This window comes from Thermobia domestica, chromosome 4 (assembly GCF_964235325.1).
Source record: "Thermobia domestica chromosome 4, izTheDome1.hap1.1, whole genome shotgun sequence".
NCBI classification, from domain to species: Eukaryota; Metazoa; Arthropoda; class Insecta; order Zygentoma; family Lepismatidae; genus Thermobia; species Thermobia domestica.
Genome location: NC_137457.1, coordinates 9,310,277 through 9,329,436, shown reverse-complemented (window position 1 = coordinate 9,329,436; position 19,160 = coordinate 9,310,277). Strand labels below are relative to the sequence as shown.

General features: G+C 32.1%; 1 protein-coding gene across 1 annotated transcript in view; it reads right to left on the bottom strand.

Annotated features, from left to right (window-relative positions):
* Positions 1 to 19,160, bottom strand: part of LOC145683627 (uncharacterized) — a 497,638-nt gene that overhangs the window by 468,780 nt on the left and 9,698 nt on the right. Inside the window, exons 3-6 of the mRNA XM_081754963.1 lie at positions 17,918 to 17,953; positions 17,038 to 17,070; positions 4,861 to 4,899; positions 2,625 to 2,657 (exon numbers count right to left, since the gene is read on the bottom strand). Of these exons, the coding sequence (XP_081611089.1) occupies positions 2,625 to 2,657; positions 4,861 to 4,899; positions 17,038 to 17,070; positions 17,918 to 17,953 (141 nt within the window). The remainder of the gene's footprint in view (positions 1 to 2,624; positions 2,658 to 4,860; positions 4,900 to 17,037; positions 17,071 to 17,917; positions 17,954 to 19,160) is intronic.

The window sequence follows — 19,160 nt, the reverse complement described above, 5'->3', positions numbered from 1 at the left end:
GATATGAACAAAACAGGTCCACACCGTAAGTCAAAAAAGTGCATATCGTACAATTCAAAGTAAATAAAAAGAAACCATTTTGCAATTTTCCCTAGCTACCTATATACCCTATAGAACAAGTAAGTTCAATGTCGCGTCCACGCAAGCACTCCTTGTATTTATTTCCTGGCAATATTGTTCCAGTTTCTATATGTTATCTCAATTTATGCAATATTAATTCTAATATTGTCCTCCCATCTGTACATATTTCTTCCTAATGGTCTTCTTCAGATTAAAATTTATTTAAAATATTGAAGTCATATACTCTTTTATTCTAGCTATATAACTTGCCCACCACAAATTTCTAAACTTTATAAATCTAACATTTCCTAAACAGTACATAATATGCAGCCATATACGCCTTGAGTGGCTGTGAAACACCGATGGGCAACTAGCGACATCTCGCCCAACTTTGGCGGCCCTATAGCGACGATCTGCGTTTTCCCTACTTCCATTTTAAAAATTATATGATCAGCGGCCCACCCTACCAGTGGCAGAGACACCAATAAACGCCGATGCACCACAAAATCACTCCCTTAAATATGTTGAATCGAATATATATGTTATATGCTCACATAGGCGAGTCTAAAAAGCACTGAAAAAAGTACAAAAGAAGTACCTCGGTGTGGGCACGAAAACCAACCTTATGACTACTAGGCGCATGCTCTTCCGACTTGGTTACAGAGGCTATGAAGAAAACGTCGTTTGTAGAGCTATAAATCGTTAAGGCATTTTTAATTTGGTCAATAAGAGTGCTACTTTAACCGTGTATATATGACGATAACCATAGGGATCAGATAAAATGCGTTCGCCATGTATTTTTTTAAACAAAATGACTCGCGTCTATTTTCTTTATTTCATAGTTATCCCATATTTACTTTCTGATGTTCGGCGACAGTTGTCATCCAAATTCAAACAATTATACACACACATTTCAAGATTCTTCATTTCATAATGTAGAGGTAGAGGCTACTCTTGACCACCGCAGCTTATTTAAGGAATAATTCAGCAGAAAAACTATACAGTGTGTTTCAAAACATCACAGACAATGTTTAGGAGGTGATTCCTCTCACCAAGGTAAGACAAAATGTATAGACCATCCTAGGTGCACCAATGCTTCTTTTCGGAGTTATAGGCTGCCGAAATTATGAAGTAATGAACTTTAAGGATCCATAGCTGCAAAACTATGGTACCTACAGTAGTCGAGTCAAGACTTCACTTAGAAACTAATACGTGCCCTATCCAAAACTACATGTTTCAGAATCCTGCGGTACTTCGGCAAGAAATTTTTAGAGAGAGAGTAGGACAACCTGACTTTAAATATCTGTTTTGACTTGACGAAACCCTGCCGCCAGTAGCCGCTACATTGACGATCGATATTTGAAAAGCAGTTCGGCACTAGGTGATGGCAACATTTACATCATGGTATATTTGTTATAAACTTTCCACCATTCTCCATTCTCCTCCCGATTGGGTCTGAACATTAGGCTCAAGAAAAAAATATATACTGTATTAGTTAGGTAAGTGACCGAAAATAGTTCATTTATTCATTTATTTATTATTAAATTGTAAATTACAAATCATTTTGTCGAATTACAATGCCCGTAGAATAAAAATAAAAACATACAAATGTTAAATATAGTGTAAAATTGAATACAATTAACACATCTTTGAGTATCCAGTTCATAATAATAATAATAATAATAATAATAATAATAATAATAATAATAATAATAAATAAATAATAATAATAATAATAATAAATAATAATAATAATAATAATAATAATAATAATAATAATAATAATAATAATAATAATAATAATAATAATAAAGCACATGAATTAAACATGCATGGCGACTCATCTTGCAGTTACGGTGAAAGAAATGACAATGTTGGAATGAAGATTGTGGGAGGAAACAAAATGCTCAGAGAAAACCAACGCAAAATTTATTTGTCAGTCCAAATCACACATGTATGTAGTGGAATCTAATCAGGACAACACTCACTAAAGAGGAGCGATATATCATTGTTCACTTGTAATATCGATAGAGGATAAGAAACCAATAGTTAATATAGGTTAAGTGCATTTGTGGTACAGTGAATACTATTATATTTCTTAAGAATTCACTCCAAAGAGAGTATTTCCTCGATTGGGTATATCTTTATCGAGCTCAATGTTGAACTCATATGTAATATAATAATTAAAAAGCTTGTTCTATGGTCACATACAGGAAAGAAAAATTGTAGTAGTATCAATGGTTTCTGAAAACTGTAAAAAAAAATGTCATAGAGATATTTAACAAATAGAATATTATATTAAGCATAATTACTGTGCATCAGGCAGAAAGCTAATGCTGGTGCAAACCTTTATCGACTTTCATTAAGTAGCTTTAAAAATACAACATCATTTCCAGACACATTGTCTTCTTTCTCTCTTTCTCTCTCTCTCTCTTTCTGTGTGTGTGTGTGTAGAGAGAGAGAGAGAGAGAGAAAAAAGAGTGAAAAAATACTAAAATTTATCAGTGAACCTAATCCATCTAGTTGTTAGTAAATTTCTTAATTTAAAATAATTTGATCCTTACTTGGTAGAGGATATTGATTCGGCTTGTTGGTGTCTGCAAAAACGAAAGGTAAAAGTGTTTAATAGCAACAATATATAGAGATAATTACTAAAAGCGTTCACATAATTGGAACTCTTTATATTATAATAACTGACCAAGTTTAAAGCAAAAATTACTTTAAACTACTGACATTTGGCATACACAATAATATATGTATTGGCGAAAATGTACGTTACTGGATTTACAAGTGCACTTTAATACAAATTTAAATACATTTTAATGATTAGTCATCTTTACGTTATCGAAAGATAGACAGAGTTGCGATGAAGCTATGAATTAATTGGGTCTTTATGAGATCTGAATGAGTTATATGACAGTTAATGCAGTATTGTTTTTACAGCATTTTCTCAGGAACCAAGAAACAAATTTTACACATAAGGCCGGCGCTTATGGAAATTTCAGTCCCGAAGTAGCATATTTCGCTTTCCTGACAGCGTGAGGAACCCGTGTAGTTACTCCAACATTTTGAGGCACTTATATAATATGTGCATATAGCAAGTATTTTGTTGTATCTTATTGAATCATATAATAATATAAAGTGTGTATAATGTAGTGTGTGTTAAACATGTCAACCAAATTTACAATATAATCAAAATGAGAGTTTACAATGGAGTTTTGTTGTTGAATGATATTTATTTCTTGATATTAGAGTGTTTTATACGAATGACTAATACCCTTTAACAAAAATTGTGTCTGACATTAATTTTTGTTAAAATGTCATCGTATTCTTTAATAGGTTCGATTCACGGTTCACAAATCTAATTTGTTACGGACAATTTAGAAAAAAAAAATTATTTTTTCAGTTATGTTTACCCAATCACCGGGGCAATTCTAGAAAAGATATAGAAACCACATAGTAAAAAAGTGTAATGTTTGAAGTGTTTCAAGTAAGCTTACTTTTCGAGTTACTATATTCCTAATATCCACTAAGCTAAGAACGTTTCTATTAGTAGAATGTTTTGTACTATTTAAGATATTAAAACTTTCATCATTTGATAATTATGTCTTTAGAACCATGATGATCAGAAACGAAACAGTTACTACTTCAGGAGAAAACTATTAGAGATATCAATATAAAGTTATGACATGTGGCGAGATATCTGAATCTGAATATTCAATAAACTGTATCAACAATAGGAAGTAATTAAGTCGTACTTTAATCATATTGGAAGCTCTAAAAAACAACCTGCATAAAGATGAATATATTTCTAAAAGCTTCTGTTAACCTGTTTCAGGATTTCAAAGTTTTTTAAGCTTAACTATCTTAAAGTATTGTAACCTCCAACAACAACATGTTGTGCTATTGAAAATAATTTCGCCAGATTATATTTTTCCAACAAGTACCATTGTTAGCTTCAGTAGGTCCTTCTTGTTGTCTTTATTCTGTTGTCTTTTAAAAACTTTATCTGAAAATCTACGGTCTCGTCAGGACTATTCATTTTATCATGTAAATCCTCGTACTCAATTTCGAATTTCCTTGTATCAATTTGGCATCATTTTCTAAAGCCTCATAAGAATCAAAAGTCTGGCTCTGTTCAAGGCAAATTTATCTTACCTCTCCGCAGATTTCTAAAATATGGTATATGCAGAAAAAAATAATTCAAGCCAAGTTATTTTTTTGTTTAGGTACAGAAGTACAACTCTCACTGAGTGTAGTGGAAACACCAGTATCAATCACAAAAAAGCCTCATGTGCAGAAACTACAATCTTCACTCAGTCAATGAATAAAAAGACATCTTCCGTTTGTCTTGATGTCTGTAAACGGGTATAAAATAACACAGAGTTGCACTCTATATTATGGTTTATTTTTGAAAGGCAATGGCCATTAAATATATATTTGTGGTGAAAGGCTACCATGGTGATTGAACTTTTAATAAAACACTTATTACCAGAAACTTTTAATTATATTAAGAATGAGTCGTTTGAATAGACATTCAAATGCTGTATTTGGAAGTTAAAATAACTATACCTCTTTCATTCACACTGACTTGATATTCATAACTTAATATTCATAAACTTGTTACAATTTCTCCGTTATGTATTTTAGAAGATACTATTCTCCATGTTATAACGAAATATTCACTGACAAATTAAAGTATATAAAATACTGTTTACGTTAAATTATTTTTAAAATAAAATTTATAAGATTTAATATTTGATTTACCAGTAATCATTCAAATCACTGAATATAACTTACATGGCGCTGAATTCGAATATAGAGGCGGGTCTTTAGAGTCTAGAATGAAAGGAAAACTTGAATAAATTTAACGTTTTTGAATGCTCACATAATTTTGAAAGCTTACTTATACCAGTATTAGCTGTAAAACCTGAATCTTCCAAACGATAATAAACTTATGGAAAGCATTTGAACCAATTCACTCCTTACATTACGCATTTGTGATAAATTTGGACTCTAGCGATACCAGGAGTAATATTAGTCGTTTCAGTTATAACACTATACTATAGTACTCCAAATACATTTTTCAGTTACATAACAAGTTTGTATCGATACACATTTCGTCACACTGGAAGGGTTACTTTTGTTTTAGACAGGTCTTATCCATTTGGCCAGTCAGAGAAGACACTGAATTGTCAGATACTTATAACAGGGGCAAAACAGTACCTGTGCTATGCCCTTCAAAATTACAGCAGCTCTACTAGCCAGTAGAACTCAACAACTTTCAACTGGCTGTGATCACACAACAGCGTTACAAGTCAATCCCGACACCTCCTTGGAGAGCATAATCTCAACTTACTAGATTACTCCTCTATAGATTGCACACTAAAAATCAGTCAGTTCGTATTATTTTCACCTCCACAATCTGTTCCTCACCACCAGCTCAATGAGAGATGAATTTGAGATGAACTGTCAGTAAACTGTGAATACCGATCATTTTAACCTCGAAAACCATAAGGACAATGCTGCAATATGTATTTATTATTATTATTATTATTATTATTATTATTATTATTATTATTATTGTTGTTGTTATTATTATTATTATTATTATTATTATTATTATATAGATGGACAAGATGGCGCCGACTGAGGACACGTGTGGATTGTGTCTCAAGCCATTTTTGGTAAGCAGCTAATATTAGAATGCTGTTTATGTAAAAACAGATTTCACGTAAAGAATTGTTTAAAATTTGGACGCACTGAATATGAAATGTATTTGGTGAATGGTATATCAACGTATAAGTGCCAAAATTGCATAAGGCACCGCGATGACAACACAGCCATTACTCCCACAGTGAAGAAGCATATTAGATCTCGAAAAAGAGACCAAACTGTGAACTCTGATGCTGAGTTAAGTGAAAATGAAGACTTAGACAAATCAGGATCTTTCTCAAGCAATAATGGACAGAATTGCTCTACATGCTGTGAGGAAGTGAAAAATAAACTTTGTCAGGTGTTAATTATGTTAAGTGATATCAGTGAAAAATATGCTGCACTGAAGGCAGAAGTGATATCTGTTAAACAAGAATGTATTAAATTGAATGTACTACTATCAACTAACAACAAACCGAAAACATTTGCTGAAGTGGTCAAGAGCTCAACACCCGATGTTCAAAACAAGGTACAAGGCGACTATGAAAACATGAATGTCAAGGTCAGAGAAGTGCCTTCTTTCACATTACAGCAGGAGACAAGTGGTAGTGAGTGGAAGTTACTAACAAACGCCCAAGGCGAAATAACGCTGCAGTACAGACAGGAGTGAAACAAACGAGTGAATCAGGCTTCGTTTCCAGAAACCGTAATACTCTTATGCAAGGGAAGAATACCACGGACAAACTAAAGGTAAACAAAAAGTCCCCTCGTACAGCAGCACTGTTGGTAACGAGACTTGACCCTTGTGTTTCTTGTGAGGATCTTATTGCGTTTGTGAAGGACAGTGAGCGTTAAAAATGTGTTCAATTAAGAGCTAAACATAGCAGTTACTCTTCGTTTTATGTTAGTGTAGAAGAAAGTGAGTTTAATATATTTGTAACCCAAATGTATGGCCTGATGGTGTGCTATTTACTAGATTTGTTGGACGATTGGAAGACGAAATTGTATGTCATGAGGCTGAAACTGATCCGGCTTGAAAGAATAATTCAGGTAAATAATCTAGAATAAATTAGAATACAACAAAAACGGCATACTTAAAGCCATTCTATCAAAATGTGTACGGTTTAAATACAAAAGAAAAGCTATTTATAGATGAAATAAACTGCTCTAACTACGATATTTATTGCATAACTGACACGTGGTTAAAAGAAAAAAGAAACATTTTCTACAGCTCTCAAAAAATTATAATGTCGTACGAAAAGATAGAAACTTGACATTTGTAAATAAAACAAAGAGTGGAGGATGTATGATCATAATAAGAAACGAATACTCGTATGAAGTAATAAATCCTCCAGATGAAATACTTGATGTTAATATAATTAAAGTTTTAATCCCTGAAAATAAACCACTATTGTTGTGCTTGCACTACTTCCCACCAGATTTACCGTTGACGAATTTTACTAATTATTGTGACTGGCTATGTACGTTTTCACTCACAAAAACTATAATTTTATAATTTTAGGTGATTTTAACGCCGTGTAACGTGGGTTCCTGTCACCACGGCATGGCGCTTCCTCAGGTTGCGGATCGAGGAGAAGGCCTCTAGATATAGAGGTTAGCTGCGAATATACTGAATAAGCAGTCGCGGACAGACGACTAGGAGTGGTCCTCCAGCTTGGGGGTTTGGGTAAGGCTAACACCCTCATCCTGTAAAAAAAGGTACTTGTTCAGAAACATTCACAAAAGCCTCGGACAAGGACTGATAACTTGGCACGACATCAGCAAAAGAAAATGGACATGAGATTTGGAACATGGAATATTAGAAGTCTTTATAGGGCAGGCGCGTTAAAATCTGTAACGAGTGAGTTAGAGAAATACAGGATGGACTTAGTAGGAGTTCAGGAAGTTAGGTGGGAAGGAAATGGATCTGAGAATTCCGGAAATTTCACGTTCTTTTACGGGGAAGGAAATAAAAATCACCAGTTAGGAACAGGGTTTTTCGTTCACAAACGAATATTACCAGCAATTAAACGGGTTGAATTTGTTACTGACAGACTTTCTTTTATTACTCCTAAGGGACGGTGGTGTGATATTATTGTTTTAAATGTACATGCTCCAACTGAAGATAAGGGTGACGATATAAAAGATAGTTTTTACGAAGAAGTGGAACGGATATTTGACCAACTCCCGCGATACCATATGAAGATTCTATTAGGGGATTTCAATGCGAAGGTAGGACGAGAGGATATTTTCAAACCGATTATAGGGAACGAAAGTTTGCATAAGGAAAGTAGTGACAACGGTGTTAGACTCGTGAACTTTGCAACATCCCAAAACCTAATCGTGAAGAGTACAAAATTCCCACATCGCGACGTTCATAAATACACTTGGACATCACCAGACGGAAAAACACATAATCAAATTGATCACGTTTTAGTAGATAGAAGAAGACAATCTAGCATAATTGACGTCCGGTCGTTTAGAGGGGCTGATTGTGACACTGATCACTACCTGGTAGCAGCAATAATACGGGAGAGATTATCGTTGAATAAAGGTAACACTCAAGGTCCGAAAACGGAGAGATTTAATTTAAAGAAATTAGAAGAGAGCCAGGTAAGAGAGGAATACCAGATTGAAGTTTCGAATAGATTCTCGGTTTTAGAAGACTCGGAGTGCACTAGTGTTGAGGATACTTGGATTGAAATTAGAGATAGCATTAAAAGTTCAGCAGTAGAAAAATTGGGACACGCGGAAATACGTAGGAACAAACCATGGTACGCCCAAGAATGCATTAAACTAGTAGAGAAGAGAAAACAGGCAAAATTACGGTGGCTACAAAATCCGAATGAAATAACTACACAAAATTTCGCAGATACCAGGCGGGAAACTTCCAAAACTTTTAGAACAAAGAAACGGGATTTTTTGAAAGCTAAAATTAAGGAACTTGAAGATAATAGTAAAAATAAAAATATTCGGGACATGTATAAGGGGATCAGCGAATTTAAGAAAGGCTATCAACCTCGTGCTTATATATTAAAGAAATCTGACGGAACAGTTCTCACTGATACGGATAGCCTCTTAAATAGATGGAAAGATTTCTTTGACGATTTGCTGAACACGCAGCTAAAAACTAATGTGCGTGGAGAAAAGGAGATACACACCGCAGAACCGTATATTCCAGAACCCAATCGAATAGAAGTGGAAGCCGCTATAAAGAAATTAAAGAAACACAAATCTCCGGGTGTAGATGAAATTCCGGCTGAGTTAATTTTAGCTGGAGGCGAAAAATTGTGGAACAAGATACACAAACTCATTCCCGTTATCTGGAACAAGGAAGAATTGCCACAAGAGTGGAAAGAATCAATCATTGTTCCAATTCACAAGAAAGGCGACAAAACTGACTGTAATAATTATCGAGGCATTTCTCTTCTGTCAACATCCTATAAAATCCTTTCAAATATTCTGTTAGCAAGATTGACCCCATACGCAGATGAAATTATTGGAGATTATCAGTGCGGATTTAGACGAAATCGATCAACTATCGACCAAATATTTACCATTCGCCAAATACTCGAAAAGACGTGGGAATACAGTACCCCGGTACATCAACTATTTATTGATTTTAGAAAGGCTTACGACTCGGTTAGGAGAGAAACATTATACAACGTTCTTACAGAGCTTGGAATACCGAGAAAGCTAATTAGATTAATTAAGATATGTTTAAGTGAATCCCAAAGTAAAGTCCGGGTAGAAAAATTTTTGTCCACGAGCTTCCACGTCGAAAATGGCCTGAAACAAGGAGATGCGTTGTCGCCATTATTATTTAACTTTGTGCTGGAATACGCCATAAGGAAAATCAAAGATAGCAACCAGGGCCTAGAGTTGAACGGCATTCACCAGGTTATGGCATATGCTGATGATGTAAATTTAATAGGGGATGATAGGAGAACAGTAGAAATAAATGCAGAGATATTATTAAACGCTTGCAGGGACATAGGTTTAGAAGTAAATGCAGAGAAAACTAAATACATGGAAGTGCGTCGGGACCGTAATACGGCAAATTGTGGAGGCGTTAAAATATTAAATAATAAAGTGGATACTTTCAAATATTTAGGATCAATATTAACAGACGAAAATTATATTCACGAAGAAATTAAATGTCGACTAAAAGCAGGGAATTCGTGTTACTATTCGGTTCAAAATCTCTTGTCGTCGCAAATTTTGTCGAGGAATTTGAAGCTTAAAATATACAAAACGATAATCATGCCTGTTGTTCTGTATGGCTGCGAAACATGGTCACTTACTCTGAGGGAAGAACATAGACTGAAAGTATTTGAAAACAAGATCCTGAGACGAATATTCGGACCCAAGAGGAACGAGAATGGGGAATGGCGGAAACTTCATAACGAGGAACTACATAATTTATACGGTTTACCCAACATTGTTAGGGTCGTTAAGTCTAGGAGGCTTAGGTGGGCAGGTCATGTAGCTAGAATGGAAGAAAGTAGAAACGCTGTCAAAGTCTTGACTGGTAGACCCATAGGAAAACGACCATTAGGAAGACCTAGGCGCAGATGGGAGGATAATATTAAGATGGATCTCGCAGAGATAGGAATACAAAGTAGAAACTGGATCAAATTAGCTAAGGATAGAAGTCAGTGGAGAGCTTTTGTGAACGCGGCACTGAACCTCCGGGTTCCATAGGCCATAGAGTTAGTTAGTTAGTTAGTTAGTTGGTGATTTTAACGTAGGTGGAATAGATTGGGTTACCGGAAATATAAATATAAGTAATTATTATATTAAGAAAAAAGCTGAAAAAATAGTTGAAGTATGTAATGTTCTCCAGTTAATTCAATTGAATAGATCATATGACCCCTTTAACAAGGATAAAGTATTAGACCTACCGTTAACTAATATAGAAAATTATTCAGTAATATTTGAAATTCCACCGTTAACAAAAATTGATCATTTCCATCCACCTTTTCTATTTGAATGGAAAATAACAAAAGCATTATAGTAATGACTTTGGAAACACCTCAAATCAAGCAATAATTTATGATTTTAAAAATGCTGATTTTCTAGGTGTATATAATGGAATTAAGGAAATGGATCCGATAGATACTAAGAGTAGTAATATTAATGAATTGACTAATATATTGTATAACAATATATATGATGTGCTAGATAATTGTGTACCTAAAAAAAACAAGGAGCTGAAATCATTAATTAATAAGAAAACCAAATATTTTGTTAAAGCAAGACAAACAAATAGTAATACATGGTATCAAAAATACTCCAATTTACGAAAAAATGTCAAAAAGAAATACTTAGAGGCGAGAAAATCATATTATATGAGTTTGGAAAATAGTGTTGTCAATAACAATATGTTTTTCCGGAAAATATTTAAAAATTCTGATGGCAAGCAAATACCAACTGAAATGAAACATAATGACAAATCACTTACAGAATTAAATGATGTTGGGGAATTATTTAAAGATGTTTTTAGTGACAATTTTAATTTAGAATTAGGACATTACCCAGATAGCCAGGTTATGAATTCTCCTTCGCTCATTAGCAACCATGACGTCATAGATATACCGAATATCACCGAGTCTGATGCAATTCATGCAATCAAAGTTATTAAGGAGAACACAGCTCCTGGTCCTGACAATATCCCCTATTTTATAATTAAAGCATGTAGTACCGAATTGTCAACTGTTTTAACAAATATATTTAATGCATCCCTGAGAAATGGTGAGTTTCCTTCAATGTGGAAACAAGTATACATTGTACCAGTATACAAAGCAGGTGATCATAGAATTATAAAAAAAATATAGACCAATAACACTAGTCAATGCATTTTGCAAGATGTTTGAAATTATAATACACAAATATTTATATTGTAATGTACAAAAGCAAATTAAGTGAATTTCAGCATGGTTTTTATAAAGGGAAATCGATTGTAACAAATCTTGTACATTTTACTGATTTTACACATTTAGGACTTAAGAATAGATTACAAGTAGACACTATATATAGATATGTCAAAAGCTTTTGGTTCCATAGAGCATGAACTACTTATTGATAAATTATGAACCATAGGTCTATATCCATTGTACATTCGATGGACTGTAAGGTATCTAGCAAACAGATCGTTCGAAGTAAAAATTGGTCAAACAACCTCTAGTTACAGTTATGTATAGAATGGCATACCTCAGGGATCTCCTCTGGGACCCCTTCTTTTTTCAATATCTATTAATTATTTGCCTGAGAAAATTAATGCTCCAATATTTTGTTGTATGCCGATGATTCAAAATTATTTAGAATGGTAAATAGTGAGTATGATAACTACTTACTACAGGATGATCTAGATACTGTTAGTACGTGGTGTAAAAGTAACTTACTGAAAATAAATTGTGAGAAAACTGAATACATATCATATACTAACAAAACCCAATACTACGTGAGCAAATATCTAATTAATGAAGTAACATTGCATAAAGCCGAACATATTAAAGATTTGGGTATAGTGTTTGACAGAAACATGAAATTTCACTATCATATAAATGATACAATCCAAGGAACAAGAAGAATAATAGGGTTTATTTTCAAACAATGGCCTGAGTATAGAAATGCCAGTTCATATGTATATTTATACAAGATGCTAGCAAGATCAAAATTAGAGTTCGGTGTAGTTATTTGGAATAGTATAGGTATAACATTGGCAAACAAAATTGAATCAGCACAAAAATGTTTTATTAGGTTACTCTGCTATAAAATGAATAGAGATTACTACTCACGTAGTTACGAATACTGGTGTCAATTTTGGGGATTGCAGGCACTGGGCGACAGAAGAAATTACTAGTTAGAAGACAGTTATTGAAAGAGATTTTATTAAGAAACTACTAGACAAGAGCTATCATAGTGAATATTGCTTGCATAATATAGGTATAAGGGTACCAATATATAATACAAGAAATATATCAACATTAGTTCCTTTGAATCCGAAATCTGTAATTTTAAGAAGATTGACCAATTCTTTTAATTTAGTTTAATTTATTTTTATCAGTATAAAAGCATGAATTTTAGAGCTTGACAAATATTATTTTTACTATTTATGACGACTATTTTGATACTAGAAAAAGGTATTACCTAGGTACATTGACAAGGAATTATTAATCCGATATTATTTTACTTTATTTTGTCATTATGTTGTATTGTTTTAGTATGTAGCTTACATTGTATGTAATATATGTTTAGCTTGCCTGATAAAGTGCTGTATTTTTGCCGTTAGGCTGTTTATGGCACAGAAATAAACGTTATTATTATTATTATTATTATTATTATTATTATTATTATTATTATTATTTATTGAACACATAGCTTTAAGAATATACCATTTCTTTCATTCATTAACAATATTACGAGTACTATAGCTGTTTTAGAATAGTCATGCTTTTTTAACAAAAATGGTTGAAATTTAATCCTACAATTTGTGATCAATTACCAAAGAACCCACTATATTACAATGATGATATACATTCTATGTTACATTTAAAACATAATTTCAGAATGAAACGTAGATTTTTAAGATGTCTCCTGAGAGGGACCAAAACAATAATACGTTATCATTAACCCCAATTATTAACGCTATTATTATCTGGTCTGTGTAGTTTGTAGAGGCCAAACCAAAAAACTTCGTAAATTGAATCATATTATGAAGTAGATACTGTGGACACATTTATTTACGAAATATAAACAACTTAAAAATGTTGTGCATATAACTGTATTGAAGAAAACCCATTCCACGTAGTAAATTACACATTGTGAAGTTTTCTAGCAAAACTTGTTTACACAATATTGTATGATTGTTCCAAAAGTAACTTATTAATTGGGGGTTTCCATACAAAAAAAATGTCTGCCGTGTTTGAGATATTGAGCGAAATAAAGAAAATGTACCAAAGGGTTTCTGAGAAGTTCTCGAAAAAAAGTAATGTTCACGTGTAAACTTCTTCATGGATAGTTAATTTTGGTGTAACATCGAATTCTTAGTGAACCGTTTATTTCAGATTTTTAAGAAAGATGAAATATTTGAGTCTTTTTTAAGAAAATCGTGAAGAAAAAATAACAATAATACATGTTATTTTCAGAGGTATTTTTTAATCGGAAGATGACATAGCATATTATAGTCTCTTAACAAAACATTTATTTATGGATTACATATATATATATATATATATATATATATATATATATATATATATATATGAGTGTTCTCTTTTCTGAAAACTGTACGAAGACTATTATCATTAAGATTAAACTACCCTTTGTTAATTTTGGTAATACAAATATATAATTTACGATCCTTGAACGGACTTACCTCGGTGGTTTTCACAAAGTAGTTAGTGAAAATCTCAGTACAAGAACAAACTATGAAAACTAGAAATGGAAATGTGTGTACGTGGTATAAAAATCCGATCTAAAAATGTTAATTGTGATATATTTGTGTTTTATTATACGTTATTCATGTTGTATTTAACTGTAAATGATAATATGATCAGTATCAATTAATGTGTATTACTTACTGTATGCATTATAAAAATTATAAACTTAATTACTTCCACGAGGATTAAGTTTCATTCACTGAAAAATCTTACTATGTCTTATTGTTCTAACTAATTTGGATAAGACCATCTCATTTTGGTATCTTCTTGACTTCAAGCTTTTCGGATGTAAGCTGAGCATCCAAGCCAAGTGCTGTTCAGCAGTTGTATATTTGTTTGTATATTGTTGTATAAAGTTTGTATACTTTATTCTCAAGAACTGTACATATAACATATACTCTACTAATACTTAAGATTTTGAGAATAGCCCCAAAACATCCCTAAATGCTCTTCAGGGTACACAACTGCATAGACCTCAGCTAGGCTTCTTTTTCAGTACTAACACAGATGTTCCTTTCAGAAAATGGATATACTATTTACCATTTATAGGTATATCTCGTTTATCATTAATCGAATTACATATACTATACTATATTCATAGAGGACTCAGATACCAAAAATAGTTATTTATAGTTTGGAAGTTTATACTTAATTCATAATATTGAGCATAAAAATGTGTTCATTGATGATTATGTACATTAAAATATCACTATTTCAGAATATATCACTTTTGATATAGAGGATTTGGACTTGAAAAGTAAAAATTGAATGGAAAAATTTTTAGTTATCTCTAAAACTTTATATTTCGTTGTGTTTATTTCATGCACCTGAATTTCTTTGTTTAGGTTTCCTTTTGGTTTGATAAATCGCCAAAACCACCCGGTCATGTACGTAAAGTGGTATGTGCTGAAACGTGTGAAATGTGTCTTCATTTTATAAATTATGAGTCATTTAATACTATGTATGTAACAAAGTGTAACAAACTATAAGACCTTCCACGTTACATATTGTTGATGAACGTATTTCTCTCAAATCTTTACTTTTCTTCACACTTTGAGAGTATGAATATGAGACCCAACAGTTAATTTTGTTTCTCGTTATCTGTACTGTCTCTTTCAAGATATATGAATTATGATTTCGTACGCTTATTCATTCGGTCTCTAGGATAGTTATCTGTAACGAACAGAACAACAATTTAAAGTTTCAGAGATAAACAGCTGAGTTCGCTATGTTAGCTTTGAAGTCAAACTACCCTATGAGAACTAATAGTCTCAATTACAACCTATCCTACTGAATAAGAAATGACTCCAATGATTGTTGTAGTGTTTTAGTTAAGCACCTTGATCCTGGGATCCCCCCAGGGGACATAAAATATGACGATATTATTATTACTTTAAAACTTTAAAATCCGACTAACAACATTGAAAACTGAAAGTGATGATCCACTTATGACTATCCCTGTAAAAAGTTTTCATTGTTGCCAGTCTGATTTTAAAATTGTAAAGCAATAATAATGTCGTCATATTTTATGTCCCCTGTGGGGGACGCCAGAATCGACGTTTTTAAATGTTCATCTCTATAACAGTGAAATTAATAATCAAGTTAATTATAGACTTGCTTTACAATTGAAATTATAAAGTACACCTTTAATACTGTAATAAACCTTAGATACAATCCACAAAACCAGGAATCAGGTGATGTGTTTTTTTTCTGGCTCCAAGAGAATAGGTACGAAAAATAAAATTAGTAAACTGTAGTTAAGAAATTACTGAGAACTATTTGATACAGAATTTAGTTATACAACAATTTAACAACAAGAGATGTATTACGAGACGTTCGGATCAAAACATTAGTTAGGTGATAATAACAATTGAAAATGCTCCCTTTTTCAGAAACAACTGTATATGAAACAGAGAATTATTTTTTCATAAGTATTTGTATTACCTGAGGTCCCATAATAAATTAGCCATATGCTTCGAGCAACCAAAGAAAGTTTGCAAATCATTTAAGCATGTTCTGAAATATTAAGCCATACGTTACCAAACTTTATCATCTCCTCGTTAATTTATTCTCGAAATGTGAAATACAATTTTCCTAGAAAATACATACTAAACATACTTATATTATGTATTAGGAATTTAAGGAAGATACAGAAATTTCGGTGGAAGTCAACTAAATCTTCGTACATTCTGGACATAGATTTTAACTCTATATAAAGAGAACTTGAGAAATTACTAGCATCGTTTAAACTACCATTGATGAAAAAGTGCTACAAATATTATTACACGGATTTCATTTTGTTACAACCGTCTGCCCTTGTAGTCCAGAGATGATTCAAAATACATTCAAAGTGAATCGTATAGATAAATATTATTAAGTTGTGATTATTAACCAGAATCTGCTTTTGCTGAAATTTATTGCTATTGATTCATTATAAACGCTGCTGCAACCTTATTTACTTGAATGAACTGCTGTAGCATTCATAAGAATTGGAGATAGTTCTTAAAGAGAACATGTTCTTGTGATTTATTCTGGTTTTGATACATTTTGGAATTATGTTGTTTTCTTTTCATTTCTTTTTTGGGTTTGGATGTATTCTGTAAAGTGAATATAACCTGCACGTAATATAGTAAAATTATATTAATTTTAACACAATAAATGTCGTCCAAGTCTTAAAGAATAAATGAAGAGATTTCTTCCAAGCACTAAATCAATCGAAAAGAAAAAAAAACATCAATTAACTCATATTGCAAACTGCTGATTGTAACATTACTAAAAATAATACAGTGGTTACGAGTAATTTATATTTAATTTTGTTATGAAATAAAATACAAATGTTTAGAAATTAATGGTAAAACTTCAAGTTACAAAAACTTACATGGTTGATATTTTTGTGCATACTGTGAAGCGTCTGCAAAGTAATAACATAAAAATAATACCTTCTTAAATACATACCGTCACAACAAGTATATGTAATTACGGGCTAAGGTATTTTATAATATTTACCTCTAAATTCAAATTGGTCTTCTACAGAGCCTGACCGAAAACCAGTAACAAGGCCAAAATACTGAAGATAAAAAGATACTTCGAAATATGGACAATATGCAAAATTTGCGACTTGCTGTGGAAAAAAAAATACGATTTTGGAAGTAAAGAAAATGAAGGCACTAATAATCATAGTGAAATAGTGGTATCTGGGAATCCATTAAGATTAGGTTAATGACATTTGGTGATTGGAAGTTTCATTTTAAATAATTTAACATGTAATTGTAAGATGACGTAATGATTTTCTTAAAAAAAGACGGAAAGTGAAATTGGTTTCCTAAGGCTTAGAACTTATTTAAAACATTGGCGTGATAAACCTGGGGTTTAGCTACTAGCAGGAGATCGTGTCGTATGGACTCCATGTTAATCAGGAAGTATCGTTTCATATAGCCTCGCTTCCAAAAGGGACTTTAAATTCCAAATCAGTTCAACTCATTGTTAAAGCATGGTAATACGTTAGGATTCCAAGTGCATCAAAATCAGTTTGTTCATTTATTCACAGAATGATTTAAAGCAAAAATATATTTTCATTCTATATCTAATGTACATTTGAAATTAAAAATTAGAAATTTTAAGCATTTAATAACCAAAGATATTGGATGGTGTATAAAAATGATTTTTAATCCATGAAAGAATTAAATACGAGGAAGATAATTTTCAGTAAGGTAAAGTAATTTAATATTATTAACAAATGAAATTATTATTAAACTTGCCTTGTGGATTGAAGAACACATGGCCCGGTTGATTATCTAGAACAAAATGGATACAGATAATTGTGAAATATATTTCAGAAGTATTTCTATGGTCCCTAGATCAATTAACTTTCTAAGCTTTATGTATTATTTGCTCACATAAAAATTACGACTACTGCAACTTATTTCAAACTTACCATCGATTCCATTACTGGTTGTTAATATTAGATCATCATTTACATAATGGACAGTTATATAATTTCTAGAAAACTACAGAATTCAAGCATTTGAACGATTGTACAACAAGTATAGCAGGGATTTTTTTACTCGTGAAAATTATTACTGAGAAGAATTACCTATGTAATTATTACCCCACATACATCCCGAATTACATTCATTGCATATGCATGAAGTAAAACTCATAAGATATCAAGAGATATATGAGAGAAACACCTTAACTAGAGGTAATAACAAACTACAGAATTATTACTTCATTTCAATTATCATTTATTTGAGATGATTGAAGGTACAACCATTCTGTATTAAAGATAAATAGAATAAATATTAGTCCCTTCAATGGAAAGTCATACCATATCACAATTTACATCAAAGAAACGCTATGAAGATGGGTAATATTTATTTAACCAATTAGTGCTCTCTTGTAGAGATCTAGTTAATTCAAAAATGCTGTCAAATATTATATCATAAATTTATATCTTTCCTTATTAAATATTAGCACACAATTTTACTTTTGCCAAGATAATTCTGTATCCAAAACTTTGGTAGGGTAATATTTTCTTAGAAAATTAACACCACTTATCGGTTTCTTGTTACTTCAAAAACAAATTCAAATATTATATTAAAAATTAGAACTATTTCGAGTTATCTCTTACTAGGAGCAATCGTTTTAGGTAAAATAGCCTTATATTGGAAAATTTAATATGAACATAGTTTGTCAGAAAATTAATATTCCTTTGTCACTTCCAGGTTACTTAGGTACAAAATGAAAAGTCACATCATAAATTGATACCACTCCATGTTATATCTGGCTGGGCGCATTCACTTCGGGCACCATGATTTTATATCCGAAAATTTGTCAGAGGTGATATATTCCTAAGAAATCAATACCTTCCTGTCGATTTCTAATTACTTGGAACATAAATTCAAAGGCTGAAATTATAAATTGATACCATGCTGGGTTATCTTTTACTAGGCCCACTCACTTCAGATAAGATAACTTGAAATTCGAAATCTTGATAGGGGT